This window comes from Poromitra crassiceps (genome assembly GCF_964638095.1).
Source record: "Poromitra crassiceps genome assembly, chromosome: 21".
NCBI lineage: Eukaryota > Metazoa > Chordata > Actinopteri > Beryciformes > Melamphaidae > Poromitra > Poromitra crassiceps.
The window spans coordinates 11,335,072-11,347,629 of record NC_139638.1 but is presented as its reverse complement, the minus strand read 5'-3'; the positions used below and the strand labels follow the sequence as shown (position 1 = coordinate 11,347,629).

Sequence of the window (12,558 nt, the reverse complement as noted above, 5' to 3'; positions counted from 1 at the left end):
TTCCTTTAAATAGTAATACAATTATTTTACTTACAGTAATACTTGGTCTGTGAAAGAGCTGTTGCACACCTAAAAAAAACTTTAAATCAGGTGCGTAGGATGGAAAATGAACTAAAAGTAGAGAAAATCCCGCATGACACTGACCTTATGCTGGATTTTCTCTACTTTTACTTAATACTTGGTATCAAAAGTAATTAGTTAGGTAACTCGTTACTTGACTGTATTCCATTAGCTAAACCTCTTCCGTCAAGTGACGTAGTTACAACCTGTTTAGCCAGCTCCTTTTAGAAATGAATCAACTTTCTTACTTATAGAAGGAGTCAACAATCAGACAAACTGCAAACTTTTTATGTTTTTATTTGGTTATAGGAAAATAATAATAATCTAGTTCTGGCAACACAGTAGTCTCGCATAGCCAGACCTCTCTTCATTTTAGCACTGTACCAGCACTGGAGAAAGTATGCAATAACTTGAAGTTACTTGGATTAGTAACTGTAATATAATTACTTTTAAATTGTAATCACTTACATTACTAGTTACTGGGGAAAGTAATAGAATTGTAGTTCTATTAACTTAGTTACTGTAACTTAGTTACTGTAACTTCCTAACACTGATAATGACAATAAGATGTCACTTGACTGAATTATCAGTGACATCAGAAAAGTGTTGTCATGAAAACATGGTGAATCACAAGTTCACTGGAAAGATGACTAAAGTCTAACGCGTTGCACCTGTGCAATGCTGTCCTATATTCAAAAGTCAAGTTTCAGCAGCTATAATACTACTGTAATAAAAACACAATGGGCTAATTAATAAAATAATAGGCTATAACAGAGTAGCAGGGTTGTGCTCAGTTCATGACCTTTGGGCAGTGTAATAGAAAGAGTGATGCGTACTGATTATATGAAGGGATTCATACCAAGTAGACGTCCAATAGAAAGAGTGATGCGTACTGATTATATGAAGGGATTCATACCAAGTAGACGTCCAATAGAAAGAGTGATGCGTACTGATTATATGAAGGGATTCATACCAAGTAGACGTCCAGTTCTGAGTCTGACCGGCTCCTGCTGAGGGGGGGCAGGGGGTCGTCCAGCGCAATGGTGGAGCTGGAGGCGCGCCGGCCTTCACTGCAGAGACACAGGATAGTCATAGTAACATGCAATTAGCAATACTGTCGTCTGACTCAACGGAAGCCTGTGCCACTGTGAAACAACAACAATGCTAGCTAGCATTAGCAAGCAATCTACACGCTGAAAATGGCAAGTTTTGATGAAGATTTGGATTGTGCAATAAAGCAGCTGCTTGCTACACTACATGGTTGTAAAGATAACAGAGCCTTTTATTCTGAGAGTGAGAGCACTGTAAGATAACAGAGCATCATAGCAGCTGAGAGACTAACTAATGAAATGAAGGCTGTATCCCAATGGCTCAAAAACAACCACCTAACTCTGAATCTCACTAAGACTGTATCTATGTGTTTCTCCATAAGAAGGAGAGCACAAGACAGTCTCATAATACAAATAGATCGAGAGGAAATAAAAGAGGTCAACGATTTAAAAATTTTAGGTGTCATCTTAACTCAACTTAAATTTGACAAACGTGTGAAAAAAATATGCAAAACAGTCAAGATAAATTTGAACTGCTTTAGAATGGTAAGACATTACATACCTCTCAAGGCAGCTTAACTGTTCATGCATGCCATGATATTTTCTCACTTATCCTACTGTGTAACTGTATGGGCCCAGGCTTCACAGGCAACTGTCAAACCTGTCACATCACTAAATAATAAAACTAAATCACTAAAAAATAATGGATCGAAAACAAATGAAATAGCACCACTGTAAAATTCTACACAAGTACAAGCTGCTCAGTTTTGACAGCTTCATTAAGTTTTCATTTGTCAAATTGATTTTTAAATGTGTGAATAATCTCGTCCCAGCCGTACTTTCACCATATGTCACAAAAATGAACAGCAACAGAATTGCCACAAGGGGATCAGCGAAAGGCAATTGTAGAGTGGCCCAACGCAAAACTACCTTCAGTCAGTCATCCTTTTCAGTAAAAGGGATACACATATGGAATTCCCTACCAACAGAAATAAAAATGCAAACTAATCTGAAAAGCTTTAATGAAAAGGTGAAACACTGGCTGAAGCAAAATCAAACCTGCGACCATTGATCACTGATGTAGTTGTGTAATTCTACTGTAAATTTTGTATGATGTAGTAGCATAATTCTACTGTAAATTTTGTATGATCGTGTCACAATTTTTATGTTTGCACTTTGTTTAGATTATGTTTTTATTAGAAAAGCCTACCCAGGGACAGGGATTGCAAATTAGCCTTGGCTAGATATCCTATATGCATCGCATATGTTTCATGTTCCTGTAACTTGTTACAATGATTCTTGCATTGTCCCTGACAAATAAACGAAAAAAGAAAAAAAAAATCAGTATAGACAGTTTTAACTTGACAACAATAACAACCGTCACAACCCACCTTGAATATCCGGTTTACTTCTTGTATACATAGCTGAGCGCAGGCTGATATTCGGCTCATATTAAATGATAGGGGCTAATTAAATGTTAACGTTAGGCCGTGTCTCCGACAGACACATTAACAAGGTAGCCTATTTCGGTCTTTATGTCTTGTAGTAGTTAGTAGTAGTTGTTGTTGTTGTTGTTTATAGTTGCCATAACAACCACCCCTGTCGGAAAGACGTGCACACGCTGCGTAGGAAGCGTTGTTGTCCCGGGGGCGATATTCTTTTTCGGATGATGGCGAAGGCTATGCGAAGGCATAACCCGCCCCTCTCTGCCTCTGATTGGCCTAGCGTCAAACTTCCATCCAAACACATTCGCTTGGCTATCCTGCATTACATCTCTTTCTACAGTCTGTGGTCAGACCGTCAGACTCAGTGGGTCAGACAGACATACAGCAGTTACGCTTGCTAGCCTGCATGAAAGACGCCAGTGTGTTTATGTTTTTAATATAGTCATATCTATGGTTTATAATGCTGCCACTAATCAGAGGCAGAGAGGGCCAGGGGTGGGTTATGCCTTCGCCATCATCCGAAAAAAATATCGCTTCCGGTAAGCTAGCTAGCTAGCTAATGTTAGCTGCTGGTTGGTTGGCTAACTAGCGAATGTTATCCGTTAGCTAACGTTAAAACTAGACAAACACAGACATGCAGTGCTCCAAAAACAGCAATTCGTGATTTTGTTACTGTAGTTTCTGCACAGTAGCGTCCATGTACTTGCAAAGGATCTGACGGATAATGCAGTAACAGTCAGCAGCCAGTCAGGGGGAGGAAGTCCATATATGGTCCATCCGGTCATTGGGCACAGGACATTACGTCATCACAGGATAACGTGATTGGCTGGCTCAGATCTGTTCAAATCTGAGCCAGCCAATCGCGTTGTCCTGCGCCGTTTGGAACCGTGTATAAAAGGCGACCGCTGATCGGGGTGGGTGGGGGGAACCAGAGGAGAGGGGAGAGAGGGAGGATGGGAGAGGAGAGAGGGGGAGAGGGCAACCAGAGGGGAGGAGGGGAGAGGGCAGAGGGGGAGGATGGGAGAGGAGAGGAGGGGAGGGGAGAGGAGAGGAGAGAGGGGGAGAGGGCAACCAGAGGAGAGGGGAGGAGAGGAGAGGGCAGAGGGGGAGGATGAGAGAGGGCAACCAGAGGAGAGGGGAGGAGAGGAGAGGGCAGAGGGGGAGGATGAGAGAGGGCAACCAGAGGAGAGGGGAGGAGAGGAGAGGAGAGGGCAGAGGGGGAGGATGGGAGAGGGGCAGAGAGGAGGGGAGAGGGGGAGAGGAGAGAGGGGGGTGGGCGGGGGCGGGGAGAGGAGAGGGGGAGGATGGGAGAGGAGAGAGGGGGAGAGGGCAACCAGAGGAGAGGGGAGGAGGGCAGAGGGGGAGGATGGGAGAGAGGGGGAGAGGGGGAGGATGGGAGAGGAGAGAGGGGGAGAGGGCAACCAGAGGAGAGGGGAGGAGGGGAGAGGGCAGAGGGGGAGGATGGGAGAGGAGAGGAGGGGAGGGGAGAGGAGAGGAGAGAGGGGGAGAGGGCAACCAGAGGAGAGGGGAGGAGAGGGGCAGAGGAGAGGAGGGGAGAGGGGGAGAGGAGAGAGGGGGAGAGGGGGTTGGCAACCAGAGGAGAGGGGAGGAGGGGAGAGGGCAGAGGGGGAGGATGGGAGAGAGGGGGAGAGGAGAGGTGAGAGGGGGAGGATGGGGGGGGAGAGGAGAGGGGAGAGGGGGAGGATGGGGGGGAGAGGAGAGAGGGGGAGAGGAGAGGGAGGATGGGAGAGGAGAGGAGAGGGGGAGAGGAGAGGAGGGGAGAGGGGGAGAGGAGAGGAGAGAGGGGGAGAGGGGGGTGGGCGGGGGCAACCAGAGGAGAGGGGAGAGGGCAGAGGGGGAGGATGGGAGAGAGGGGGAGAGGAGAGGGGAGAGGGGGAGGATGGGGGGGGAGAGGAGAGAGGGGGAGAGGAGAGGGGGAGGATGGGAGAGGAGAGAGGGGGAGAGGAGAGGAGGGGAGAGGGGGAGGAGAGGTGGGGAGAGGGGGGGAGGAGAGAGGGGAGAGGAGGGGGAGGATGGGAGAGGAGAGGAGAGGAGAGGGGGAGAGGAGAGGAGAGGAGAGGAGGGGGGAGAGGGGAGGAGAGGAGGGGAGGAGAGGAGAGGAGGGGAGAGGAGAGGAGAGGAGGAGAGCGCCGCCAGCGGCACCACCCCGCTGGGCACAGACACCCAGGCCAGCCACCCCAACCTCCAGGCTGCCACCACCCAGGCTATGTGCTCCTCTGCTGGGCAGACACCCAGGGCAGCCACTCCCACCACCAGGCTGCCACCACCCGCCCTGCCCCTCACCCTGCCCGGGTCCCACACCCCCGGCTGAGACCCCCCTCCAGAACCCCGCGCACCAGGCGGACCCGGTGCATGGCGCGACGCAGTAAACAAACTCATGTTTCCCTCGTCACCAGTCATACTGGACATCAGTACAAGTGTGAGATCCCTCTCATTCCCGCAAATATGTAACGTAGCCTACGTAAATACAGTGTTGTGTAGTGGACAGGTCCGCCCATAAGGGGTAAGCTTCGAGGGGCGTCGCCACTAGGGGGGGCACTGGAGCCAGGCAAAAAAAAAAAAAAAAAAAAATTAACACTAAAATATATCTCCCATCCTGAAAATGCGGCAACTAATTTATTTTTTGCAAGGAGTCGAACAAATACACAAAACACAGCAGCAGTAACAAGGCATGCTTGGGCAGGAGTGCTCCTATGGAAAATAGTGCCATTCTGATCCGACCAGTGCAGTGAGAGGCAGCAATGTGCCGCAAGGCATCTAGTCTGCCGGAAAGCCAAAAGAAGAAGAAGAACAACAAGGCAGGCTTGCGGTGGGCCATTTTGCTTGGGGCAGCAGCAGCTAGAGGGACCATTTATGGTGTAACACACAACACAGACAGGTGATAGCCATGGTGATAGCAAACAAAACAAGACCGGTGATAGCAAAATGCCAGGAGCAAAACAAAAGTCAGGATGCCAAAATCGCAAGGCAAAAAAAAAGCGGCAAGGGCTTTAGACCCAAATAATAATCTGTTAACAAACCTTTTTCAGTCAGCTCCGAAAGCTGCAGCGTTGATATGAGTAAAGCGCGTACGGGGGAGGGGGGCATAGTGGCTGGACCCTTCCAGGGGCACTGCCATCTCTCTGGGCGGCCCTGGTAGTGGAAGCGATCATCTTGCTCTAATGACCAGAATGGGTGTTGTTCAAACTGAACATTTATTTCTTCAACATGCTGCAGCAGAAAGGGAGATAAACAGCCGACACTATTTTCGTAGTTAAGCTATGAAGTAGCCTACTTCCCCCCGCAGCATTGTGACATTGAATGAAAGTAGTGTAGCGCGGGGAAAGGTGGAGTATTATGGGATAGCTAGTAGGGTGTATGTCTAACTGTATCTGTCTGTTATGTTGTTCTGTGCATGTGGGGTTTGGGGTTTTGGAGTGGCAAGTGAAGGGAGCATAGGGCCAGTGGGTGGAGACTAGGGGAGGAAGGGGAGAGCTGTGTGGAGCTGGAAGAGAGCAGACGTGCTGGGGAGAGCTAGGCTAGGTAGGACAAGCTAGCGAGGTGTTGGCGTGCCTGCCTTTATGTGTGTCTGTTCGCTCGCTAATAAAGAGTTTGATAAGCCAAAGGATCTGCCTCGGTGTGCGCCTCATTCCGCCACATTGGTGTCAGAGGTGGGATCGTTTTGGCTTAAAAATCAGGCTCGACTTAGCGTTAGCAGTTAGCCGTTTCTAGCTAGCTGCCATGGACGACCACAGCGGAATGGCACGTGACGGAGCACGCCGGGAGTTGACGATACCTCCGGAGCACAGCTGGTGGTCTGTCAACTTGGGGAAGATGGAAGCCCGGTTGTTGAAAGAGGTCAGACGGCTGTTGGAGGCTACGCCTGCCTGGGCAGAGAAGTTGATGCAGCTAATAAAAGAGGCCACTCTGCACGGTGAGCAGCGGCCGGAGCCAGCGCGGACAGCTTGTTGGACTTGTGGGAGAGTGGGTCACTTAGCGAGAGGGTGCCACTACGGTTCCGGGAGAGGGACCAGACCCAGGGAGCAGAGACTTTGGGCGCGTCCAGGTGTCTGCTGGACGTGCGGGACATGTGGACATTTGGCCAGGGTGTGCCCCGACGCTTTCCGAGATCAAAGGACAGTGCGAACGGAGGGAGGTCCGCCTGGAGGAAGGGTGAGGCTCTGTTGGACATGCCGTTCGCCTCAGCACTTGGCCAGAGAGTGCACTGAGACTGTGGGGAACGGAGGAGACACACAGCCTGGGGAGGAGGTGAGCCACCAGAGGGAAGAGCCGGTTCTTCAGGTCGGGGCGATTGTGTTTCCTGAGGTACCAGGGGTGCAAATGTCGGAAGAGCCGGCCCAGTCCAACTGCTCCACAACCCCCGCTGGTGCTGTGCGGAGGCCCGGGGTGGAGAGTGAGATGGCGTCCATTTGTGTTCCCACCGCTGACCTGAGCTCGCCGCCCCCTGGTGGAGGGCGAAAGGACAAGCGTCTACAGGTGGAGGATGAGAACGTGACTATGGGGGATGTCGATGTGGAGGAGTGGATACGCAGACAGGAGGAGGACACTAGCGTTGGACCGGTGCGCAAGTGGGTGGCGTTTGGACGCCGGCCTTCCGTGGAGGAGGTTGGCATGTGTTCAAGTACCACGAAGGGACTGTGGGAGTTGTTTCCGGACCTGAGGGTGTGGGAGTCGGGGATTCTGGGGTTGGAAGGGCGCGGGAAGAGTGGCAGAGTCGTGGTTGTGCCCAGCTGCCTGCGGGGGTTGGTGCTACGGGGGGCGCACAGGGGCCGCAGCGGTCAGGGGCATCGCGGGCCTGAAGAGACACTCAGCCGCCTTTGTCGACATTTCTACTGGGTGCAGATGGAGGAAGAGGTAGAGGACTACTGCCTTTGCTGTGTTGAGTGCGGTGCGGGGAGGGGGAACAAAACTGTTGAGTGGGGAAGGGTAGGACCACCTGTGCCATGGTAACATCAGAAACGGAGATGGGCTAGATGCACGTGGGACTTGGGGATGTGATGTGCGGGGGGGGAATAAAAGGGAATAAAAAGGGGAAATGTTCTGTTTAAAATGTAAAATGTTGAATGGCTTATAGTGTTGATGTAGGGTTGTTTTGGGGTGTCATTTGGGGGCAAATGGTTTAAAAAGGGGGGGGCAGTGTAGCGCGGGGAAAGGTGGAGTATTATGGGATAGCTAGTAGGGTGTATGTCTAACTGTATCTGTCTGTTATGTTGTTCTGTGCATGTGGGGTTTGGGGTTTTGGAGTGGCAAGTGAAGGGAGCATAGGGCCAGTGGGTGGAGACTAGGGGAGGAAGGGGAGAGCTGTGTGGAGCTGGAAGAGAGCAGACGTGCTGGGGAGAGCTAGGCTAGGTAGGACAAGCTAGCGAGGTGTTGGCGTGCCTGCCTTTATGTGTGTCTGTTCGCTCGCTAATAAAGAGTTTGATAAGCCAAAGGATCTGCCTCGGTGTGCGCCTCATTCCGCCACAATAGGCTATAATGGCTCGTTTGAGATGACTTCTGGCTCGCCTGGGAAACAGGCTAGAGCAGCCGAGTGCAGTCAGCCAAGGCAGAGAGGGGCGAGTCATGCCTTCGCCATCATGGGGAAAAAAAAGATTGCGTCCTGGACCTAGCCTGAGAGGCTAATAAAAGCTACATGTTACAGAGTAAGCTGACTATCAGTACGTTATTGCACGCATAGGCCTATCTTTACATTTAAACGTTTACATAGCAAAAGCTATGTCAGTGTTTTCCCATGAATAGCTGAGAAAGTGGACACTGTCAATAGTTAGCACTGTGAAGCTGATACAATTCAGGTGGTGATAATGCAACATTTAAGGATGCCAACCGCCATAAAACACAGAAGAAGCTGAGAAAAAGGAAGTGCTGTGGGGTTGCAGCTGGTGAAAACCGTCTATAGGAGCTAGGGCTCTGTTTGTTTGTCTGTTTCTCTGTCCCATGTCCCACCATCAGTCCCACTGATGACATCATCAGTGATGTCATAAGTGATGATGTCATCAGTGATGATGTCATCCGTCTGAGGATCACGGGAGAGACTGAGGAGGCTCAGGAGAGAGACTGAGGGAGAGAGAGGGGGAGAGAGACTGATGGAGAGGGAGAGAGAGGAGAGGAGGCGAGGGAGGGAGAGAGAGGAGAGCTAGTACTCTGTCTGTCCCACTGATGACATCACAAGTGATGTAATAAATTCACTCACACACACACATAGTCCCAGTGACGATGTCATCAGTGATGTCATAAATTGTGGCTTTCCCAATGCGGCTCCCACCCTCAGCCTCAGGCACAGGCAATCGTGCCTGTATGGACGCCCGACCAAGCCGGAGGTAACACATGGATACGAATCTGCGACCCTCGCGTTGGTAGGCAGGGAATACCACTACACTACCCGGACGGCCCACAATCACTGTTGTAGTTGAGTCACTATATCTCCAGTCCCCAGTTTTCCAGTCCGAGTCACCAAAGAAGAGTGCAGAGTCGAGTCCCCATTACCTGAGTGCGAGTCTGGAGTTACTGAACATGAGCATGAATCCACATGTAGGTTAATAGTCACAGTATTAACATCACATTAACATCTCGTGCCAAATTATTACAGCCTATTATAAACAAACAAAAACAGTCCCTATCAACAAGTCTGAGTCTCCAACGTCCGAATCCGAATGCATGAGTCCAAGTCCAGTCATGAGTCTGAGTCCTGGACTCGAGTACTACACCACTGCCAACAATAATGTCAATACAAGAAATTTATGATATGAATGTTTTTACCTGTATGTTCATTGATAGGTTTTGACACTATACTATAGGCCCTATAGGGTCATGACACTTGGGGCTTATTCAACCCTGTGGCAAAACTTCTAATGCATTAGCCACAATTTATAAAAAATAAAGATAGTTGTTTCTTCTAAACATAAAGAAAACTGACAAGGCTTTGATCCGACAACAGCGTACACGCACGCACGCACGCACGCACGCACGCACGCACGCACGCACGCACGCACACACACACACACACACACACACACACACACACACACACACACACACACACACACACACACACACACACACACACACACACACACACACACGTACACACAACCTGTTGTCAAGCTCCTCTTCATCTTTTTTGGCGGACGCAAAAGAAACGGAGCGGTTCACTCCAGCAGGTCTGGGGACGAGGTCTGGGTGCTTGGAGGAGCTGAACGCTCTGTCTGCAAAAACACATCCTGCATGAATGGATGAATGAACCAGGACATGGAGCAAAGGAGGGAATGATATTTTGAAGTTTGTAGAGCTCATCAGATGTAACCCTAACTTGAACCACAGCCTGCCACTTTGCACTGTGAGTGTGGAGCCTATTTGAGTGCAGGCTGGAAACTAACTAGCTTAGCTGGAATCTTAAAAAGAGGTAGCATTTGCATCCTGGTGCACAGAGATGAAGCACTAATAATATTCATATTCAAAGAGCTTTTTCCCCCTTCTTATTTTTTATTTATTTGTTTGCTAAAAAAAAAGTCAGTATACTCTTCTATACCTTTCTCTTTACCTTTTCTCCCTGTGTTTACCTGTGTTTACCTGTGTTTACCTGTGTTTACCTGTGTTTACCTGTGTTTACCTGGCACTTCAGCAACATGGGAGTCTGTCTTACATTTGATCAGGGCAACATTTCCACTAATGACCATTTCAAAATCCAGATTGTGTCTGGATGCTCTGGATAAGAGCATCTGCTAAATGCACCTAAAATGTGATGTCATGTCATTTATGTTTAAGCTTACAAGGTCCATCCAGGTTGTCCATGCTCTGGGTCTTGTTCTCCTCCCTCTGCTCCTCCTTGAGTGGAGACAGGAACTCCTGAGAAGCTGACTTTGCGTGGAGAGAACCTCTCTTCCTCCTAGAAGAGGCTCCTCTCAAAGCTGAGAGAGAGAGAGAGAGAGAGATAGAGAATCACTCAGTATCTAACTATTGTTATTATACAAAACACAGGAGTTGTTAGTGGAGAAACTTACGTTGAAGCTTTTTGAATACAGTTGAGCCCATGAATTTCATAAATCTGTCTGCATAAAAGTTAGGCCTGTGAACTGACACCGTGTCCTAGAAAACACATGGAAAAAAGTCACAACACACACACACACACAAACAAATGAAGTTAGATAATGTCAGATCACACACACACGCACACACAGACGAATAGTTAGATAATGTCAGATGACACACACACACACACACACACACAAATTAAGTTAGATAATGTCAGATGACACACACACACACACACACACACACACACAAATAGTTAGATATGTCCGATGTATGAAAAGCGAGGTAAGGAGTTGCATACCCCATCATGCACCAAGGCTTTCCAGGAGTGTTCCACCTTCTTGATGAACCTGAGGAAACAACATCCGGTGATAAATTATAGCCTAGATATTAATATTATAATAATATTACACGTCTCTTGTCTTTACACCTTTAATCTAGAACATTCATTTAATGACTAAAAGACTGGCTGCCCTGGTGAAAAGTGTCTGTTCCTATAATATACTGTGTGTAATAAATAGCCTAGTGACTAAAATGCCATATTATGTCTTACCTGTAGGACTGCAGGATATCAATGATTCCTAAAAAGATGAGCAACTTCTCGTCTTTATGTTTGGCAGGGATCCCACCCATTCTGAACAAGACAAAAAAAGGCCCACTTTACAAGTAACAGTGACGACAATGCTTTTGAATGGCTCAGTGGGCTGAGAATATGCAGATTGAAGTGCAACGAAGAGAAAATGAAAAAGAAGAAGAACATGAGAGAAAGAACGAGAGAAAGAAAGAAAGAAAGGCTTTGTATGAACTTGCACTTTAATCCTTAAAATACTTTGCGTAGGGTTTCTGTATCTTAATGCTATCACCAGGGGTCAAAAGAGTACAACAATAATCTACTCAAGTAGAAGTAGTGTTAATGTAATTTTAGTTAAGTAGAAGTGAACTTACTAGTTAAAAAAAATCTACTTGAGTAAAAGTAACAAAAAATAGCCAAAGTTACTTAATTAGTTTTTTGCAGGTGTGTGTGTGTGTGTGGGGGGGGGGGGGGGGGGATGGGGTTTCAGTTGGATTAGTCTCTACAGTTGGATTTACGTCTGCATCCGTCTCCATCTGGTGATTAAGAGCCAATGTATTCTAGTTGCTGTCTGATTGAGTGTCCTTCAATCCCAAAGCATTTGGTACGGCTGATGCTGGTTTGCTCTACTTGCTTGTCATCCAGAGAGGTCTGATGATCACAGCACTTCACCGCTTCCCACACACACTGTAGCCCCTCCCTCCATTAACAGTGGGGACTGGTTATATTGATCTGTCATCTATAGCGCAGGGGTTTTGAGTCTGGGACTGTGGGCCTCCCCACAGACAAAGCTTGAAATTCCTGAAGGCCTTTTGGATCATGATTATGTTATTTGATCCCATATACATAAGACACTCAACAATTGAGACAAGATAGCCTGATATTGTTGTTTGACATCAGATTACAGCAAATACATAGAAAAGTGTCTATCTGGTGGCATTTATTACTCTGGCAGATGCTATTTACACCTGGGTGTAAATATCCGATTTGACCATTTACACCCGGGTGTAAATAGCTTGTGTGTATATTTGTACCCTGATCCCCCCCCCCAAATAAATAAAAATAAAAATAAATAAATAAAAATAAAAACTTTTCTACAAAATACACAACTAAGGACTTGTCAGTTAGTCACAAATGTAATCACTGCTTTTGGAAGGTGAAATAGGTAATAATGTGATATTGCCAACTTTTCTTTGCGTTGTAGCATAAATAATTCACACTCTATTCATGTGTTGTGAGTGGATGGCAGTGTGGCTAAGTGGTTCCAGGTAATTTGCCTTCGATAGGTTTGAGGCTACTACACACCATGAGCTACACAAACATCTTCACAGGTGATATGACGCAAACCGCCGATGGAGGGCAGCAGAAGTTGGCGTCACCTATC

The 12,558-nt window shown here is 47.8% G+C and overlaps 1 protein-coding gene across 3 annotated transcripts in view; it reads right to left on the bottom strand.

The window, feature by feature from the left end:
* pip5k1ba (phosphatidylinositol-4-phosphate 5-kinase, type I, beta a) overlaps positions 1 to 12,558 on the bottom strand; it is a gene marked incomplete at its 3' end in the record, with an annotated part of 36,068 nt that overhangs the window by 2,738 nt on the left and 20,772 nt on the right. Inside the window, exons 7-12 of one of the 3 annotated variants that reach the window (XM_083657917.1) lie at positions 11,157 to 11,237; positions 10,905 to 10,953; positions 10,573 to 10,657; positions 10,342 to 10,479; positions 9,666 to 9,777; positions 1,034 to 1,130 (exon numbers count right to left, since the gene is read on the bottom strand). In XM_083657917.1, coding sequence (XP_083514043.1) covers positions 1,034 to 1,130; positions 9,666 to 9,777; positions 10,342 to 10,479; positions 10,573 to 10,657; positions 10,905 to 10,953; positions 11,157 to 11,237 — 562 coding nt within the window. Of the gene's footprint in view, positions 1 to 1,027; positions 1,131 to 9,658; positions 9,778 to 10,341; positions 10,480 to 10,572; positions 10,658 to 10,904; positions 10,954 to 11,156; positions 11,238 to 12,558 lie in introns of those variants that run through there. The other 2 variants (XM_083657916.1, XM_083657918.1) reach the window with 2 other exon arrangements.